We start from the raw sequence: 18,461 nt of genomic DNA on the forward strand, positions 1-18,461 counted from the left end.
TTATCTATTCCTCTCTGTGTATTTTTGGTAGACTAAAATTTAGGACATTTCCATTCAGGAGAAATGATGGTTTGATAGTTCTGCTGAAATAATATGAAAGACTCTTTCAGAAGTCCACAAGCATATGCTTACTAGCTGTCTGTGAAAGTCTGAAAGCCATGAACTGGTACATCTCTCTGAAAGAAATGGGTTTATAAGGTATAACTGTTAATGGAAAATTGTCTGAAAAACCATGCCCTAACAAAATTGGTACTCTTCAGGTAGGGAACCATTTGTCCAAAGCCTGGACCTTGTTTGCATGTGACAGTGGAGAACACTCCCTTTCAGTGGCTATATTTAACTTCAAGCAGTAGCTTTGATCAAGCTCTAACTCAGGTTAAATTAAGTTTCTTCAAAGGAAAGAGTGGTATTGGAAAAATGTATAAAGTAAACACGTATTGATAGTTTTTCCTTTCTGTAGACTTCCAGTAAAGTGGTTTTCCTATATTAGATATTGCCTTAATGATAGAATATGGGATTTCACTTTTAAGAACTCATCCTCTGATCCACGTTTTCTTAAATACCACCATATCCCTGATGTAAGAAGATATACTTGTAGTAGGAAGAGAGCCTGAGATATAAGCCCTTGTGTTAGAGGCCTGAGCTAAAGTAGTGGGCAAGCTTTTGCTAATATAACGCAAAGTTAGCAAAAGTTAGGCTGTGAGCAAACATCAGGCTTTGCCTGCTTGCAAGTTCACAGAATCGGGCAAGAATAGGGCTGATATTGCAGAAACACACATTTCTAAGAAGTGCTAGGCACAGAGTCCGTATGCAAACACATTTCAGAAGAGTGGTACCAAAATATCCCGGTATCAAGGATGGTACAAAAATATTTTCCAAGAATAAGGAACATGCTGACCCCCCTCCTAAAAGATAAGGTCAGGATAACAGAGTGATAAATAGAGATGTTTTAATCGAACCAACATGTACAAGGAGATAGTTACTGCCCCCAACGTGGCTAGTTATCACCTATCTCACAGGGGCATTTGTAATTTGCATTTTTATGTAATTTGTTTGTATCGGTCTACACTCTGGGGCATCGATCTAAGTTACACCACTTAGCTGAAGCTGACGTACTTAGGTCGACTTACTGCAGTGTCTTCTCTGGTAGGTTGACTGCTGACGCTCCCCTGTCGACTCCGCCTACACTTCTCATGCCGGTGGAGTACTGGAGTCGATGGGAGAGCGCTCGGCAGTTGATTTATCGCGTCATCACTAGGAATGATAAATCGACCCCCGCTGGATCGATTGCTCCAGAGGTAAGTGTAGACATGCCCTGAGAGAGTATCTTGGTCCAGCCAAGGAAGGAATGGAAAGTCCTGCCATTCACAGAGCTATGTCATGGGCATACATGTCTTACTATCCTCGTAGAGTCTGCCAGGTGTTATTGCTGTGCTTTTTCTGCAATAAACCTGGCCTGGTGCCTTCGTACCTTAACGGATCTTGTGGTTATTGGACAGTTTGCTCGAGGTCTGCTATGCCGTCTGTCTGCGTAGAGCTAGGGCAACACACAGGGAGAACACACATGCAGCTGAACATCTAACAATACTTACTTAGTGAAACACAAAACTGCTTCAAGAAATCATTAAAATTTTATCTTCTAACAACCAAAATTAAGCATCCTTATTTGGACAGTCTTGTAAGATAATTACATATGCATTAAATAGACATTGTCCCCACCAAGGAGAAGACTGCCTTCTTGGAAATGACATGCTCCACAAGGGGGCATTGCAGTATCGCAGACTAAACTTGAGAATGATCTAGAAATAATACATTCTTTGTGCTTATCATAAGGATCCTGTGCACAAATCTTTTTCTCAACAGTCCTCTGATCTGCTCTTCCCACTAGCCCACTTCTTAACTAGGAAGAGTGTGCAAGTTTTAGTCTAGTAACAGAGCCTAAAGAGATTAGGCCTCAAACCTCTTCACTGCATCTTTATTCATAATCAATACTACAAATATTAAGTACTGTAGAAGATGATGTAGTAAATCATGGTTTTACCTGAAAATCTGTTTACTAGATATATATGCCTACTATAAGTAAGTGATAGGCTACTACAAGTTGCCTTTTGGTAAATAAGTTTAAAAGGACTAGTTCTTGTCAATTCCTTTAACATTTTGCCTAATTTTAGTCTGTTTTCTACTCATATTACAATATTTTAGATCTGCTTTTATCATACATGTATTGGACAGTTCTAAATGTAATTTCCACTGCAAGAAAAGCATTTTGCGGGAGGAGCAACTTTAGGGGTTTTTTTAATAGGCAGAACATCAGAAATAAGAATTATTTTCCAAAACCCTGGATTAGATCTGCCATTTACTTTGGTAATGAGAATCTATTTCTTTAGCATATACACATTGTACTACAGATAAATCACTCAGCTATGCTGTATATAACAGTTGTTTTTTAAAAAAATGGAAACTTCATACAAATGCAAATAAACTAGGAGGCATAGAGTAGGTACTCACGTTGACACTAGTCTTTCCTTTCCACCTATATAGTGCTGTCTCTTTAAAAAATAATAATTCTGGTGCAAAGAGGATTTAATAAAGATAGAATTTTCATTAAACACTTGTGTGGTCTTCTGTTGAACAAGAGATTCCTAAAAAGAAAAAAGCATTTTAACTTTAGTGTATATTAGCGGGTCAAGGAGGTATTGTTTCATATTCTCTGTGTGTGTATATAAAGTCTGCTGCAGTTTCCACGGTATGCATCCGATGAAGTGAGCTGTAGCTCACGAAAGCTCATGCTCAAATAAATTGGTTAGTCTCTAAGTACTCCTTTTCTTTTTGCGAATACAGACTAACACGGCTGTTACTCTAAAATCTGTCCTGACTCTCACTCCATGTAGTTTCAATGTCTCTAACAGGGTTGCATCATATATAAATTGGGGCAAAATTTGGTGTAGAAAACCAGGGAACCTTCAAATGATTGTTTTCATTGGTTAATTACTTTCATGGCAGTGATTATAGAATCAGAGAAACGTGGGACTGGAAGGGACCTCGATAGGTCATCTAGTCCAGTCCCCTGCACTGAGAGAGCACTAAGTATTATCTAGGCTATCCCTGACAAGTATTTGTCTGACCTGTTCTTAAAAATCTTGAATGATGGAGATTCCACAACTTCCTTAGATAATTTGTTCTAGTGCTTAACTACCCTTACTCTAAGGAAGTTTTTCCTAACATCGAACCTAAATATCCCTTGCTGCAATTTTAAGCCCAATTATTTCTTGTCCTGTCCTCAGTGGATGAGAACAATTTTTCACTCTCCCATTTATAACAAACTTTTTCATGAAGACTTATCATGCCTCCCCCTTCCCCTGGTCTTCTCTTCTCCAGACTAAGCAAACCCAATTTTTGCAATCTTTCCATGTGGATCACATTTTCTAGACCTTTAATCATTTTTGTTGCTCTCCTTTGGATTTTCTCCAATGTGTCCACTTCTTTCTTGAAGTGTGGTAGCCAGATCTGGACACAGTACTCCAGCTGAGGCCTTATCAGTGCTGAGCAGAGTGGAAGAATTACTTGTCATCTCTTCCCTGCAACACTCCTTCTAATATATCCCAGAATGATGTTCACTTTTTTTGCAACAATATTACATTGTTGACTCTCATTTAACTTGTGATCAGTCTACTATAACCCCCTCCCCCGATCCTTTTCTGCAGTACTTCCTAGGCAATTGTTTCCCATTTTGTATTTGTGCAGTTGTTCGAAAAATTACTTCCTGCATGTTTGTCAAGGTTCCTTCTCCACTCTGAACTCTAGGGTACAGATGTGGGGACCTGCATGAAAGACCCCCTAAGCTTATTCTTACCAGCTTAGGTTAAAAACTTCCCCACGGTACAAGCTTGGCCTTGTCCTTGAACAGTAAACTGCCACCACCAAGAGTTTTAAACAAAGAGACCACTTGGAGACGTCTTCCCCCAAAATATCCCCCGAAGCCCAACACCCCCCTTTCCTGGGGAAGAAATAAGAATAAGAATCCTCACCAGTTGGTACAGGTGAACACAGACCCAAACCCTTGGATCTTAAGACAATGAAAAATCAATCAAGTTCTTAAAAAGAATTTTAATTAAAGAAAAGATAAAAGAATCACTGCTGTAAAATCAGGATGGTAAATACCTTACAGGGTAATCAGATTCAAAACACAGAGAATCCCTCTAGGCAAAACCTTAAGTTACAAAAAGACACAAAAACAGGAATACACATTCCCTCCAGCACAGCTTATTTTACAAGCCATTAAACAAAAGAAAATCTAATGCATTTTCTGGCTAGATTACATACTAACTTTACAGGAGTTGTAAGGCTTGCATTCCTGATCTGTTCCCAGCAAAAGCATCACACAGACAGACCAAACCTCCCCCCCCCCCCCCCCCGATTTGAAAGAATCTTGTCCCCTCATTGGCCATTTTGGGTCAGGTGCCAGCTAGGTTACCTTAGCTTCTTAACCCTTTACAGGTGAAAGGATTTTGCCTCTGGCCAGGAGGGATTTTAATGCACTGTATACAGAAAAGTGGTTACCCTTTCCTTCCTTTATATTTCCTTTATATTTCCCTTTCCTTTTATATTTATGACAATGTTGCACTTTGCATTTGTCCTATTTATTTCACACCATTTATCCAGTTTGTCAAGATCATTTTGAATTCTAATACTGTCCTTCAAACCACTTGCAACTCCTTCCAGCTTAGTATCATCTGTAAACTTTACAAGTGTACTCTCTCTGCCATTATCCAAATAATTTATGAAGATACTGAACAGAACTGCTTTCAGGACAGATCCGTAAGGGACCCCTCTCTTTATGCCCTTCTGGCTTGATTGAACCATTGATAACTACACTATCATTTTCCAAACAGTTGTGCACTCGCCTTACAGCAGGTTCACCTAGGCTATATTTCCTTATTTTGCTTATGAAAACATCATGTGAGACAGTACCAAAAACTTTACTAAAGTTGAGATATATCACATTTACTGCTTCCATTCTATATCCACAAGGCTTCTGTCAAAGAAGGATATTGGGTTGGTTTGACATGATTTGTTCTTGACAAATCCATGTTGACTGTTAGAAGAAAATAACGGTGGTAACTAAGTGCTTACAAACTGTTTATTTGCTCCATTAACTTTCCAGGTACCGAAGTAAAGCTGACTGGTCTAGAATACCCTAGGTTGTCTTTATTCCTCTTTCGAAAAATATGTACTATATTTGCCGTTTTTCAGTCCTCTGGGATCTCTCCCATCCTCCACAGATCCTAGCTCATTTACACTTATGTTCCCTATGTTAGCTCTTTTGGTGAAAAACTGAAATAAAAAAAAGTTTCAGAGTAGCAGCCGTGTTAGTCTATCCGCAAAAAGAAAAGGAGTACTTGTGGCACCTTAGACACTAACAAATTTATTTCAGCATAAGCTTTCCTGAGCTACAGCTCACTTCATCGGACGCGTTCAGTAGAAAATACAGTGGGGAGGTTTATATACAATGGGTGTTACCATATACACTGTAACGAGAGTAATCACTTAAGGTGAGCTGTTAACCAGCAGGAGAGGGGGAAAAAACAAAAAAACCTTTTGTAGTGATAATCAAGGTGGATCATTTCATGATCATGTTCACCCAAGCTGTCTTCCACCTTCAAATTCTCCTTCATATTTGTCAGAATTAAATCTTAAATAACTTCTTCTTTCTAGTCTCTTTCACCACCATCTGTAATAAAAAGTTGTCTCCATTGCATTCCAAGAACTTGTCAGATAATCTGTGCCCTGCTGTATTATTTTCCCAACAGATGTCTGGCAGGTTGAAGATCCACATCCTGTGCTTTGGATGATTTTGTTACTTTAAAAAAAGCCTCTTCCAACTCTTCTTCCTGGTTAGATGGTCTATAGTAGACTCATACTAGGACATCATCCTTGTTTTTTACCCCTTTTATCTTTATTCGGAGACTTTCAACAGGTCTGCCTCCCACTTCTGTCTCAGTCTTAATGCAAGTATATACATCTTTCATGTACAAAGCAACCCCTCCTCCCTTTTGTCCCTGCCTGTGCTTCCTGAACAAGCTGTACCCTTTTATACTGATATTCCAGTCACATGAATTATCCCACTAAGTCTCTGTGATACCAAGTATGTTGTAATTGTGGTTATTCACTAGTATTTTTAGTTTTTTTTATTCCCCATACTACTTGCATTAATGTACAGGTATCTAAGATGTTGATTAGATTTCCCCTCCTATGATTTCCTATGTTCCCCCCAGATTCTGACCCTTCATCCAGATCTCCATGTTTTGGATTTACCTGTGGATTTTTGTTTCCTGGTCCCTTTGAATGTAGTTTAAAGCCCTCCTCTGTAGGTTAGCCAGCCAGATGCTCTTTCCCTTCCTGATCCTCTCTCCTCTCAGCAGTCCCTTCTTCTTGGAACAGCATCCCATGGTCAGGGAAGTCAAAGCACTCCTGGCAACACTGTGACCGAATGGCTTTGCATTCATCCCAGGATGTGTCTGTCTCTCTCTCTGCCTCGGTCCCTACCCTTGACCAGAAGGATTGATGACACCGCCACCTGTGCCCCCAGCTCCCTCTCCCTCACCTCCAGAGGCCTGTAGTCACGTCTGATCTGCCCATGGTTATATCTTACCAGCAGGTGGTTTTCTCTCAGGACTGGTGGCCACATTTCTTCCAGCCTTGGGGATATGTGGCTTCTCCTGTGCCGCCTTTAGGGGAGATTCCTCATTGCCAGGGTAGAAAACTAGTTTTGAGGGGGTTTTTGTGGCCTCTATTGAAGGTGGGTTGGGAGCAGAAGTAGCCAGCATCCAGCTTCCTGCCTATTAAGGCACTCCTCCTCCCCTGGTGGTGCTACTGCTGGCCTCCCCACATGGATTGCTTCCTCAGTCTTGGAGGTCTCCATGTGTATATTTTCAATCATTTTCAACCTAGCCACCTCCTCCTGTAGCTTTCCCACCTGCTCCCTGAGGGATTCTACCAGTAGGAAACTCTCACACTGGATGACCTTTCTAGCCTGGCTTTCTGTGATGGGGACTACAGGTCACAGTCTCTGCAAATCCACACCATAGAGTCATCCATGACTGGGTCCTCTGTCTGGACACAGGAGCAGTGTAGGCATTGGCAATGTGGCCTTTTTGACCCATGCCCCCTCGTTAACGCACAGGGGAAGGGTGATCAAAGGTGATTCAGGATCAAGGGACAGGAGGCTAGAGCCTTGCTAATGCACACTCAGTTAGCAGGCCTCTGGTCCCCACTCCCACACAATCCCCAAACACACAGTCCCATATAGACCACGCTGTAAACTTTAAGCAAGCCAAAAGAAAAACCAAACAGAAACAAACTCACTTACCCCAAGAATTAGTGTTTGCTCTTTCAGCAGGGTATATCCCTCTCAGACTCCGCTGTTTGCAGCCCCCTGTTCAGGGAACAGTTATGTCATGTTTTGGTGGGGGTTTTTTATTGCTGCTCTTACCTTTTCTGTATCTGATTCTTTCGTGATCTATGAAGTTGTGTACAGTAAGCAGCTGCTTCCTGGGGCAAAAGAAATCCTGGAAAGTCAGTCATTTGTCCTCATCTTTTCTTCCTTTGGATTTTTTTGGAGGGAGTGTGGGGAAGAGCTGCTCTGCTTTGGAGAATAAATACATACAATTTTAAGTTGTAGTTTACATAAGTATTTTTAGATTTGGCTCTGATATTTAATGTCATAGTTCAGTGTTTGATATTTTATATCTATTAGTTAGAGCTCAATCACTAGATTGCACATTTTTAGGGCCTCTACCGAATTCACGGTTCATTTTGGTCAATTTCATAATCATAGGAATTTAAAATTTAGTCAATTTTATGGTTTCAGATGTTTAGACCCGAAATTTTGTGGTGGTGTATTCGTGGGGGTCCTGACCCAAAAAGGGGTTGGCTGACTCTCTCACCCCCCAGCAGCTGTGCAGGGGAAGAGGCAATACCATCCCTCCCCAGTCCTGCCAGGACTAGCAGCTGGAGCTCGATTTATGGTAGGAGCCTCCACCCTCAGTCCTGCCCCTCTTCACCCCCTCCAATAGCTAGATTTCACAGGGGAGAATTGATTTCGTGGTCCGTGACATATTTTTCAAGGCCATGTATTTGACACAGTCTGAGCTAAATTGATAGTCTGGGCATTATAATCCCTTAGCTCTGTTTTCAGGAGTTAACTGTTTAATTTAATAAAAGCAGAAAAAGTTTTCATTCATGTTTGTCTGTTTTTATGTTAATTACCTTTTTTTTAATTGAACAAGTTAGTGATAAAATCATGCTGTACTAGAATAGAGGGTTGTAGGCAGTCATTCTATAAATTATCCAGCAGATGGCAGTGACTACCCAGAAAGCTCATGCTCAAATAAATTGGTTAGTCTCTAAGGTGCCACAAGTACTCCTTTTCTTTTTACCCAGTAAAATTATACCTGTAAAAAGAGCTATCTACCAACTCTACCTGTAATTTTTCCCTGTTTTGGGAGCAAAGGGGGAGTTTTGTTTTTTGGTGGTTAGTTTTTTGGTTGTTGTTTTTTTTGGTGGTTGGTTTGTTTTGTTTTTTTTTAACTCCCAGTTTAGGGGAGAACCATGGCTTTGGGTGTCTGTTACTGAAAAATAGAAGGTGCAAAGAACTTTGAGGCATTATTAGGCTGTCAAAAAGGTATAAAGATGGGTTAGGCCATTCTTACAAATCATAATTTCTAGAGTGGGGAAACACAGTTTTGCGTGGTATTTAAATTGCATGATGTCACTCTTCATTATGCATCAGTTCCCAAAAGCACATTGCTTTTTAAATTTTGTTTACAGTCTTCGCCCAAAATGCTTGAAACTTTTAAAGGAGATATATATTTTAAATATAACATCATTATATTTAATTAAAAAACAGCTTCAGGATATCAGCTATTCTTGTGTCTAAAGGAAGTGTTAATTACTATTATCCGATAAAACAACAACAGTACAGGTTAAAACTTATTGTATGGCAAATTGTTGCAGTTGTAACTGAAGCAAAGGCAAATTTAGTAGAATTTAAATAGTGCATTTTATGATCTGTTTAATCCATGAAAACAGTTCTTAATGCTATACTAACAAATGTCTTGAACTTATTTGGAAATGACAAATTGTAAGGAAAATTGTCTCCTTTGAAAGTTGGTGGCAGCATTTTGTAGAAACTGAGATCTTTTTTTAAAAAAGATTCACCAGTCATTTTCTCCTGGGTGCGTCTTTTTTTGTTTGTTTGTTTTTGTTGTTTAATATATATAAAATCCCAGGTACATTAAATGCCAAAGAGTTGCATGAGTGTCCAGCATGAAATGTTAACATTGTCTTTTCCCCTCTCTTTCTACTATTCATTTTCATCCACGTATTTTTTGTTTGCCATCACTTTTTTTTAATACTTCATGTTAAATTAATTTGGAAACATCCTAAGCTGTGCAACCTCTACGAGTAGTAACAGCGGATACCTGTCTGTTTCACTATTTAGTCCCTCCTCCTATGTCTCCATCTTCCAAATCTGTGAGTACTCCAAGTGAGGCTGGAAGCCAAGACTCTGGTGATGGTGCTGTTGGATCTAGGTATGGTAACTTTCTTAAAACATTAGATTGTTAAAATGATGTTAGATATGTTTGTAGGTTGAGAAGTGCTTTAAAATAATATTGAGTTAGTGTTAACTTAAAATTTGTAAACGTCTAAGTCAAATTTTATATGTCTAAGTCCTTTTAAGATAAACCACATAACATCTCTTGTTCTAAAGCAATTAATGTTTTTTACTCTAGTGATTATGTAAAACCATTTTATCCTCTGATTCAGATAATTTTCTTGGAATGTATTTTATTTAAATACTGAAGCTGCAAATAAAATGTGAAATGAAACTTTGAATTTCTTTTTAATTTTAAGATGAATCAGATATGTTTGTTTCTAATGGACCGATAGTTTAAAGTGGCTGGGAGGAAAGAGAATGTTATATCAAAGGGATGTTTTCACTGTCATATGTGCACTTTCTTCAGATAGTAGGTAAATTCTCATAATAATTTGCTCAGAAAATCTATTAATTGGCAAAGAGATTAAGGTATTATGCTGCTATCAAATATGTTTTTTAACTTATCACACTATATGTTTATATTATGGAATAACTTGTTAAAACATAATCTTCTAGATTTCTTTGTGTGTGCTTGTACATGAGTTTTGCTCCTTTTTGAAGAAGTTTAAATAAGATGTTTGCTATAATATTTATAGGATGCACATATTCATGTCTTCCAAATGCTTGTGTTGTGGCTGATGTGTCATTCCCATATTTTGCATACCCCATGCTGTGAAGAATGAGTGCTTGAGCCCCATTATGTATAGTTTAAAATGTTGCTATTCCCACCATCCTAACTGTGTTTAAAAAAAAAAAAAGATTATTTTCATAACCAGTTAGTGGCATAAACAAAAGTTTAGGTTGTTGCTAAAAAATGAGCCATGACCAAAATTAGGAGAATGTAAAAGATCACTAACATGGAGACACATTGCTTTCCTGGCTGTTCGTGGACACTATGCCTCTTGAATGCTACTTTGTGTTTAATATTTCATTCAGTCTGCATGGATAAAGCCCACTTTTGATGTAATAAAATATCCAGTAATATTAGTCTTTCATTTAGTAACAACCAGATTTTAAGTAGTACAGTTCACATGTGACATGAAATCTGTGGATCGTTTGTATCATAATCCATTGGGTGGGAGGGTTATTCTCTGCTAACATTATTTTAATCTAAAATATTTGAAGATTAAATTCCATTCATGTGTAATATTTAATGGTGAAGCGAGTATGAAACATGTTTGACATGAAACAAACTTCACATGTACATTTTATGGTGAATTCATCTCTAACTAATGAAAATATTATAGTCCTCACCATTGTGTATTCTGCACGTGCAGTTACATAAATGCATGTCACATAAATGTAGAGTAGGCACAGGTGCTTGAAAACTGAGAGAAAATAATACCGTGCACTTCTATAATTTCATCCATATATCTCAGTGTGCCCTACATGTTAGGATTAACAGCAATTTACAGAGTTTGGAAGTACAGTACAGCAGTTTTCCCATGTTGCAGGTGAGGGAACTGAGGTATAGATAAACAACCTAATTTGCTGATGATCAAATAGTGAGTCAGTGGTAGAAAAAGAATATAATTTTGAGCATTACATTGGGAGTCAGAAGAGCCAACCACCAGACAATACTTTCAGATAATTTAAAGTACTAAAATATCTGCCTCTATGTATAGTATATTAGTACATATGGACTCTTGGTGAGACACACTGGTATTCAAAAAATCTTGAATTTGGAAAATCATTCTGCAGGAATAGTTTAGTATGATCGCCTCTAGAAACCATGTTAAGGAGTTAACCAGTTTCAGAGGCCCATCAATGTGCCCATATCATTACACATCATCTTTTGGAATGTAGTTCTAAAAGTTTGATACTGATCTGAAAATGTAAAACTGATCCTTCTATTTTTTTTCTCCATGTTTTTAACCCTTTAATCCCAACATTCCACTTCAGTTGCATGTTGAACAGCTATGTGATCACATGATCACAGTGCTTCTCTTATGCAGCAACTCAGTTTACAAAGATTGTCTTCCTGGTTAGCTTAGCATCTCCTTTGCATTTTTACCTCTCCCTTATGGTGGTTGGCACACAGCTGCATTTCTTAACTACCTGATAAGCAGTAAACCACTGTTCAAGCCCTATGTCCACTGCTGCTATCAGTTTACCTGACTGCTTCTCCTGTCCTTTTCATCAGTAAACCATTTTGCATACGTGCTTCTTCTCATCCTCAAGTTGCTGTGTTTATTGCAGATCTTCTGCCTCTCTTCCCCACTCCCTATGTTTCTCAGGAACATTCAGAATAAAAATTCAGGGCTTTGCATTTCTAACTAAATCATTAATGAAAGGTTCATGCCTTTTTTACCAAAACTTGCAACTAGAACAACCTAGTACATAATTAAAGATACATAAATTTTAATTTAATATTTTTACCACACTGTATTAAACTATTGGGAGCAACTTTACATCTTTCTAGGAACTCTCCAGTTACACTGGAAAATAACTTCAGTCTTCCTAAAATAATCATATGGAAAAACCTTTTATTGATCTAGCATACAAACATATTACATGTTCTTTATTTTTAAGCTTCTGATACAAAATAATAGTAAAATTCTCTACAAAGTATGGTAGCATATACAAGCTTACTAAAAGCAGATGTTCTGCTGCTAATATTTCACGTATGTTTGTTTGAAATTGCTTCTTTGTGCCCTGGTAGAGTTAGAAGTAGACACCAATACTGGATGAAGTAGATTTCCCTCCCCCCTCCAGGCAAGACTAAACTATAAAGAAGGTCCTATTTTATATAAGTGACCTGTAACAGATCCATTCCCCTTCTTATTCCTATGTACTGTGCTGAATACTCACTATTTTGAAACGTTTTAATATAAAGCCCACTGTTTTCTACGATACTGAATATCTTAAATTGGCTTTAAATCGGATGACATTTGTAAGCCCAAGGCAGTGCTTAACCCATAATTACAGCAGTGTCACATCTTGGAAACTCTAGCAGTTCTGTATCCCAGTGGAAACGCATTTTGCTTCTCTACCAAAAAGTTTGTGTGTTGACTCATTTCCTTTACCAATATGACAATTTCCTGCACATATTTAATGCTTTGGGCAAGATTGCAGTACATTAACAAACGTGACTTCGTATGACATAACCAAATTTGTATAGCTTTAAAATGAAGTTTAAAGTTTAACAGTTCCTAAGCTGTTTCAAATGGATTTTTATTCATTTGGCTTTCATTTAGGCTACTTTTGTCAGCGATTCTGCAATGCTTTAATTTCCCATCTCTGAAAGAATTGAATGTCTCTAATTGCTCTGAATTGTATGTTTGTGTTTAACTGTTTTATACTTATTGCATGTATTGTAGCATTGAACATTCACTGAATTTCCACTAACTGATATTTTGTTTCCTTTGAACAATGAAAAAACTGTAAACTTACAGTAGCTTTAACATTTCATAGTGTGTATTTGCTTCACTAATCTCTGGCCTCTTTTGCTAATGCTGCATGGTTGTTCAACCTACGGTATCAGGACGCTGCATTGGGATACTGATCCATCAGTTCTTCAGCTCCACTCTGATTCCGATCTGGGGTATTTCATAGATTTTATATTCCCTCTTTTGTGTATTTATAAATATACAATTTTTATATATATACTCCAATATGAGAGCTCTTTTTTTTAAAAAATGAACTTTAAGTTACTATTAAGGGAACACAAGTTCTGAAAGTAATCAAAGTTCATGCTCTCCCTGGGTTTAGTGCAACTGGCTTATAGTAGGCAATTTCAGTCTTACTGTGATTGCAAGTTTATCATTTTTCCAGCAATATGTTTCAGTCTTTTAACTTTTTATCTACATCTTTTTTTTTCTTGGCAAGACAAACTATAAAATGTCATTCTATTGAAATAAAATAACTACACATTTTAAATATATACAAAATGTGTCTAGTATAAGAAAAGATGGGAACTTATTGTTTTGTGGCTAATGTATCATGAAGTCTATTATAAATTGTAAGCTTTTTCATTAAGACCCACATCATGTTATAGAATTGTTTGCCTTCCAAAAATTAAAGAAAGAATGTTAGAATTTTTCCTTGAGCCTGTTTAGTCTGTAATGAATTTTTTTAAGTGTGGGAGAAGATGATGGAAAGATTAATATTCATATACTGCTTTTTATTGCTGGATTATTGGACTAGTGATTAATATACAAATTGAAGTTAATAGGGGTTTTTACATAAAAGTTCACCTGAGGTGGGTCTAACTTGCAATATATATATATATTTATATATAGTGTGCTTGTGTGTGTTGCAGTTAGACCCATTTTGTCCATGTCAGTATTGTAAATGAGATCTTGTTCTCTCAATTTTTCTTGTTAAATCTTTATCTTTAAGTTCTTTAGTATTCCGTTCCAGGATATTATACTACTGTTTGGGAACAGACTTACAGTTCTAAGTCCTAAATAATAGGTTTGGGAGAGCTAAGGAAATGGCCAACATAATTAAATGGACTGGCAAACAGTCATTAATTGCAGAAATAATTAAACAATTTTGCAAGCTATGCAATCTTGGAACCCTGGTCCTGCAAATATCTTTCATGTGAGCAGGAAAACAATGGTAGTGCTCACATGAGTTTGGTTTGTAAAATGGACCCTTTAGCCAGTGAAAAAGAGCTTTGTCATACACTAAGATTTAGCAAGCCTTGAAAAACACTTCGTGTGAAATCAAGAAATCCAGATATCTTTGCCTTTTTTCTTTTTCTTCTAGTCTGTGTGTATAAGCCAGACACCTTTTTAAAAAATAAAGATAGCATATCACTAACATATATAGCATTTTTCAGATGATAGCATCCTTTGGATTTAAACTTGATTTTTAGAGTGTGGAGTGAGATGATGCCTTGCAATCTGAAACGCCTTATAACTTAATCATGATTGTATTAAAAATATCAATTGTTCTGATGTCTCTGTTCATTTTATTTAGACGTGGACCTATTAAACTTGGAATGGCTAAAATTACACAAGTTGACTTTCCTCCCCGAGAAATTGTTACATACACGAAGGAGACTCAAACACCAGTTATGACTCAACCAAAGGAAGGTGAATGTTAACTTATACTACTATTACATGTATTTTTTCTGGTTATTAAAATGTACCAAGACTATTCTAGAAGGACAGATGGAGATCAGTCATTTCTATTTGATGTTTAATATTTTACAAAATAAATAGTGTTTCAGAGCTGGACATAGTTAAGTGTAAATTGATCTGAGGGATGACTGGTAATGTCTTGAGTCCATACACGTCTTTTTAAAGAATGTCATCCTGCATCTTGTAATTAATTAAAGGAAACCTATTAAGCACTCGTATTTTCCTCTCCCAAATACACAGTTTTCTAGAAGATTTACTACATTTATTTGTAGACTTCCTGATGTTTAAGCAATGTAGAATGTGTTCCATGCACATTAACGTAACAAAATCAGTTTATTTGAAGGCTTATGTTTTCTTAAGCTAAGAGTCAAATATGTGATTAGCATATGCAACTCCTATTCTCATCAATGGAATTTTGATCAGTGATTAATGGCAGTCTGTGTCCCAACACATAAAAATCAATTTATAAAAATAAGAGTCTTTGAAGGTGGCATTTTTCTGTCAACTGCTAGTGATGCCACTCTCAAAGACTCTTATTTTTATAAATTGATTTTTATGTGTTGGGACACAGACTGCCATTAATCATTGATCAAAATTCCATTGATGAAAATAGGAGTTGCATATGCTAATCACATATTTGACTCAGCTTATGGCACAAACTGAAAAGAGTTGGAAATTTCTAAGTTAAAGCTTCAGTTGTAACTCGCTGTCTTTGCAGGAAAGAGATTTTTTTAAAGAAGATTCAGTGGGTTAATTCACTTGCTGTTAAACTTTAGAGACCTGGGAATTCGATCACAAATGACAATATTTGGTCTTTGCCTAGTCCTTAGTTCATATCACAAAAACACTGAATTGTTCAGTGTGACTTCCTGCCTGATCTCTGATGAGAAGTTCACTATGAGAACATAAATTGAGGGCCTAGAATTTCAACTTCCAATTTTGTATTTCCTAGCTTTGTTGGGGTTTGTGTTTAATTTTCTGGCATCTTCTCAAATATAGATAAAAGCTATGGGCAATGTGTTCATTTATTCTGTTAAATTTATATTTTACAGGATTTAGTTCTTAAATCTTTTCATTTAAGAATCACAAGCATATTGTCTGAAAAGGTTTGATGCAGAATGTATAGCACTCTAGCTTGCATCAGTACTTTTTAAACATTTGGCAGTGGTTTATGTTGAAGCCACTTATATTAGAAGCACACCTCTATAGAAGAGAAATGAGAAAAAGCAAGTCACAGTACTACTACCTCTCTGTTGAAAAAGAGCTTTTCTTTCTTTTTCCCCGTTTTGCCTCATGTAAGGGAATCCAATATACGTTCCAAACACCTAAGAGAGCAGGTTTCTAAACTTGATAAACTAGAGTAGAAGCGGATTTTTTCCCTGTATTTAAATGGTTTGTTTTATTTCCCCACAAAAATATATATAGACCTAGTATTTATTTTTATTTATCTGACAAACTGAAATATGTACTAATATTTCAATAAAACGTATTTATTGAATATTCAATATATTGCCTACAGATCACAGGCAAATCCATTCTCTTGTGAACAAGCTTTCTATCCCTTCATATGTGAGGGTTTTTAAAAATACTTACCAGTTCAAAGGCTTTTCTGTAGTTTCTTTTCAGTTTTTGAATGGTGGCGTCTACTTGGAGCACTGGCAAAAATGGAAGCTGAATGCTTGCTTTTCAAGGGTACATCAGTAGTGACATCAGAGGAATCACATTGTTCTTCAGGAACTCACTAGTTCATGAAAATGCTGATTTCCACTTTAACTGTTCTTTATTTATGAGGTCGTCTCAATTCTGCCTCTAAGAGCTTACAGTAGCAAGAGCCATATAGGTGTGCATTCACATTCTACGTGTATTGCGTTGGGCATGGTGTCTGCTGTCAGTTTTCAAACTCTCCTCCACTTTCGTGGCATCATGTAATTCACTGTTTTGGTGTGATCACAGCTGGGTGGCATCTCAGAATTTTTCAGTGATGGAACAACTTTTCCTTAAAGAATCTTGTCTGGAAAAAAAATAGGAGTTTATGCAGAAACTGTATGTAGGAGAGTTTACTTTTTTGAGAGTTCTAAAAGTAAGTCTGCTAAGGGTTGAGTGTGTCTCTCTTTAACATGGTGTTGCTGCAAATTTTGCATAGGCTGAGGGAAAATTAATGAACAGATGAAATTTTATCTCTTGGATTGCATTCTTCATCCAAGTATTTTACTAATAATCCTCATAAGATGTTCAAGCAGTAAGTAGATATTCCTGTTTTATAGATGGGGAGATTGAGTCAGAGGTTAAGTAATTTATTCTATTCTCTCTTGCCTCCAAAACCATGAATACTTGGATTAGAATTCATGATTTTCTGGTTACCTGTGCTCAAACAAGCTTTAGTATTTCAGAGTGATTTGTATACAATTTTATTTTAGAAATTTGGGTGGGGAGGGGTGTTTTAAATCTGGCAACTTAAGTGACAAAAGGGGAACTGGATACATTGAACTCAGAGTTAAACCTGAAAATCCATCTTAAGTCCCGTAACATACATTTTTAGAGGATTAAAGATGACTTAACTCTCAAATTCTGTACCCTCATTGACTTTCCTGAAAATAACCACTCCTTTGCCTAGGAAGCTCCCTGTAGCATAACTATGCAATACTGCTCCTTCCATCCATTTGTATATCTAGACCACTGAATGAGACAGTGTGATGGAACATGCATTGGAAGTACAACTGGTTACCTTCTAATATAGTCTAGAAAAAGGCAGTTCAGGTTTTTCAAAGATTAAACTTGAAACATTCTAAAGGAAGAATGCTATCTTGAAATGTAGTGAATTTAAAACCGACTTAAAATAGTTTCAAGTGCTACAACTGCCCCTTAATTCCTCTGCATGTTTTGGTGGTTTTATAGTCACTCTTTTCAATTTTTACAGATGTTTTTCTCTTCCCTATTGCTATGAGATCCACACAAACAGTGAAACCTGACTATATGCAAAGTAAACGAATAGGTTACAGAAAAGATTTTTTTTCTTTCAGCTATACTAATTTTGTTTATATATAAAAATAGTAGGTAAAAATATTGGACAAAAGTGTATTTAAATTGACAATATTCATTTAAATGTGTTTTTGGTGACAGAAATAACTTCTGTGTTGACACCTTCTACATCAGGCTCCCTTTTCATGCAACTTTGGGAAAGTCCATACTTTTGGAAAACAGCATTTCCTAATGGAAAGACTGCAAATATTAAGTGTGAGATTCTTGGTTGTTTCATTATTTCTATTGTGATATGCAGTGTTGTAGCCGTGTTGGTCCTGGGATATTAACGACACAAGGTGGGCGAGGTAATATCTTGCATTGGACCAACTTCTGTTGGAGAGAGAGATGAGCTTTCAAGCTTACACAGAGAACTTCCTCAGGTCTGTGTAAGCTTGAAAGCTCATCTCTCTCTCCAACAGAAGTTGGTCCAATGCAAGATATTACCTCGCCCATTTTGTCTCATTATTTCCAAATAGCTTCTGGCTCATGGAACATAGTCCCAGGGAGTAGATCACAGTTCCAGGGGAAAAATTGCCCTATGTTACTTTTAATCTATCAAGGCAATTTTACCTATAAACTGTAATAACCCATATAACTATGTCAAAAAAGCAAGTGAGCTACCAAAGTTCTCATTGTCTTCCGTCTTTCTTCCTTCCATGTTAGTCTTTCTCTTTTGCTTTGCCTCTTTTTTC

The 18,461-nt window shown here is 37.0% G+C and overlaps 1 protein-coding gene across 7 annotated transcripts in view; it reads left to right on the forward strand.

Moving 5' to 3' along the window:
• DYNC1I2 (dynein cytoplasmic 1 intermediate chain 2) overlaps positions 1-18,461 on the forward strand; it is a 43,068-nt gene that overhangs the window by 6,308 nt on the left and 18,299 nt on the right. For 4 of the 7 annotated variants that reach the window (XM_073305829.2, XM_073305828.2, XM_073305830.2 and 1 more), the window contains 3 exons: positions 9,449-9,593; positions 13,143-13,202; positions 14,585-14,700. In XM_073305829.2, coding sequence (XP_073161930.1) covers positions 9,449-9,593; positions 13,143-13,202; positions 14,585-14,700 — 321 coding nt within the window. The remainder of the gene's footprint in view (positions 1-9,448; positions 9,594-13,142; positions 13,203-14,584; positions 14,701-18,461) is intronic. The other 3 variants (XM_073305825.1, XM_073305826.1, XM_073305831.1) reach the window with 3 other exon arrangements.

Source organism: Lepidochelys kempii, chromosome 11 (genome assembly GCF_965140285.1).
Source record: "Lepidochelys kempii isolate rLepKem1 chromosome 11, rLepKem1.hap1, whole genome shotgun sequence".
NCBI classification, from domain to species: Eukaryota; Metazoa; Chordata; order Testudines; family Cheloniidae; genus Lepidochelys; species Lepidochelys kempii.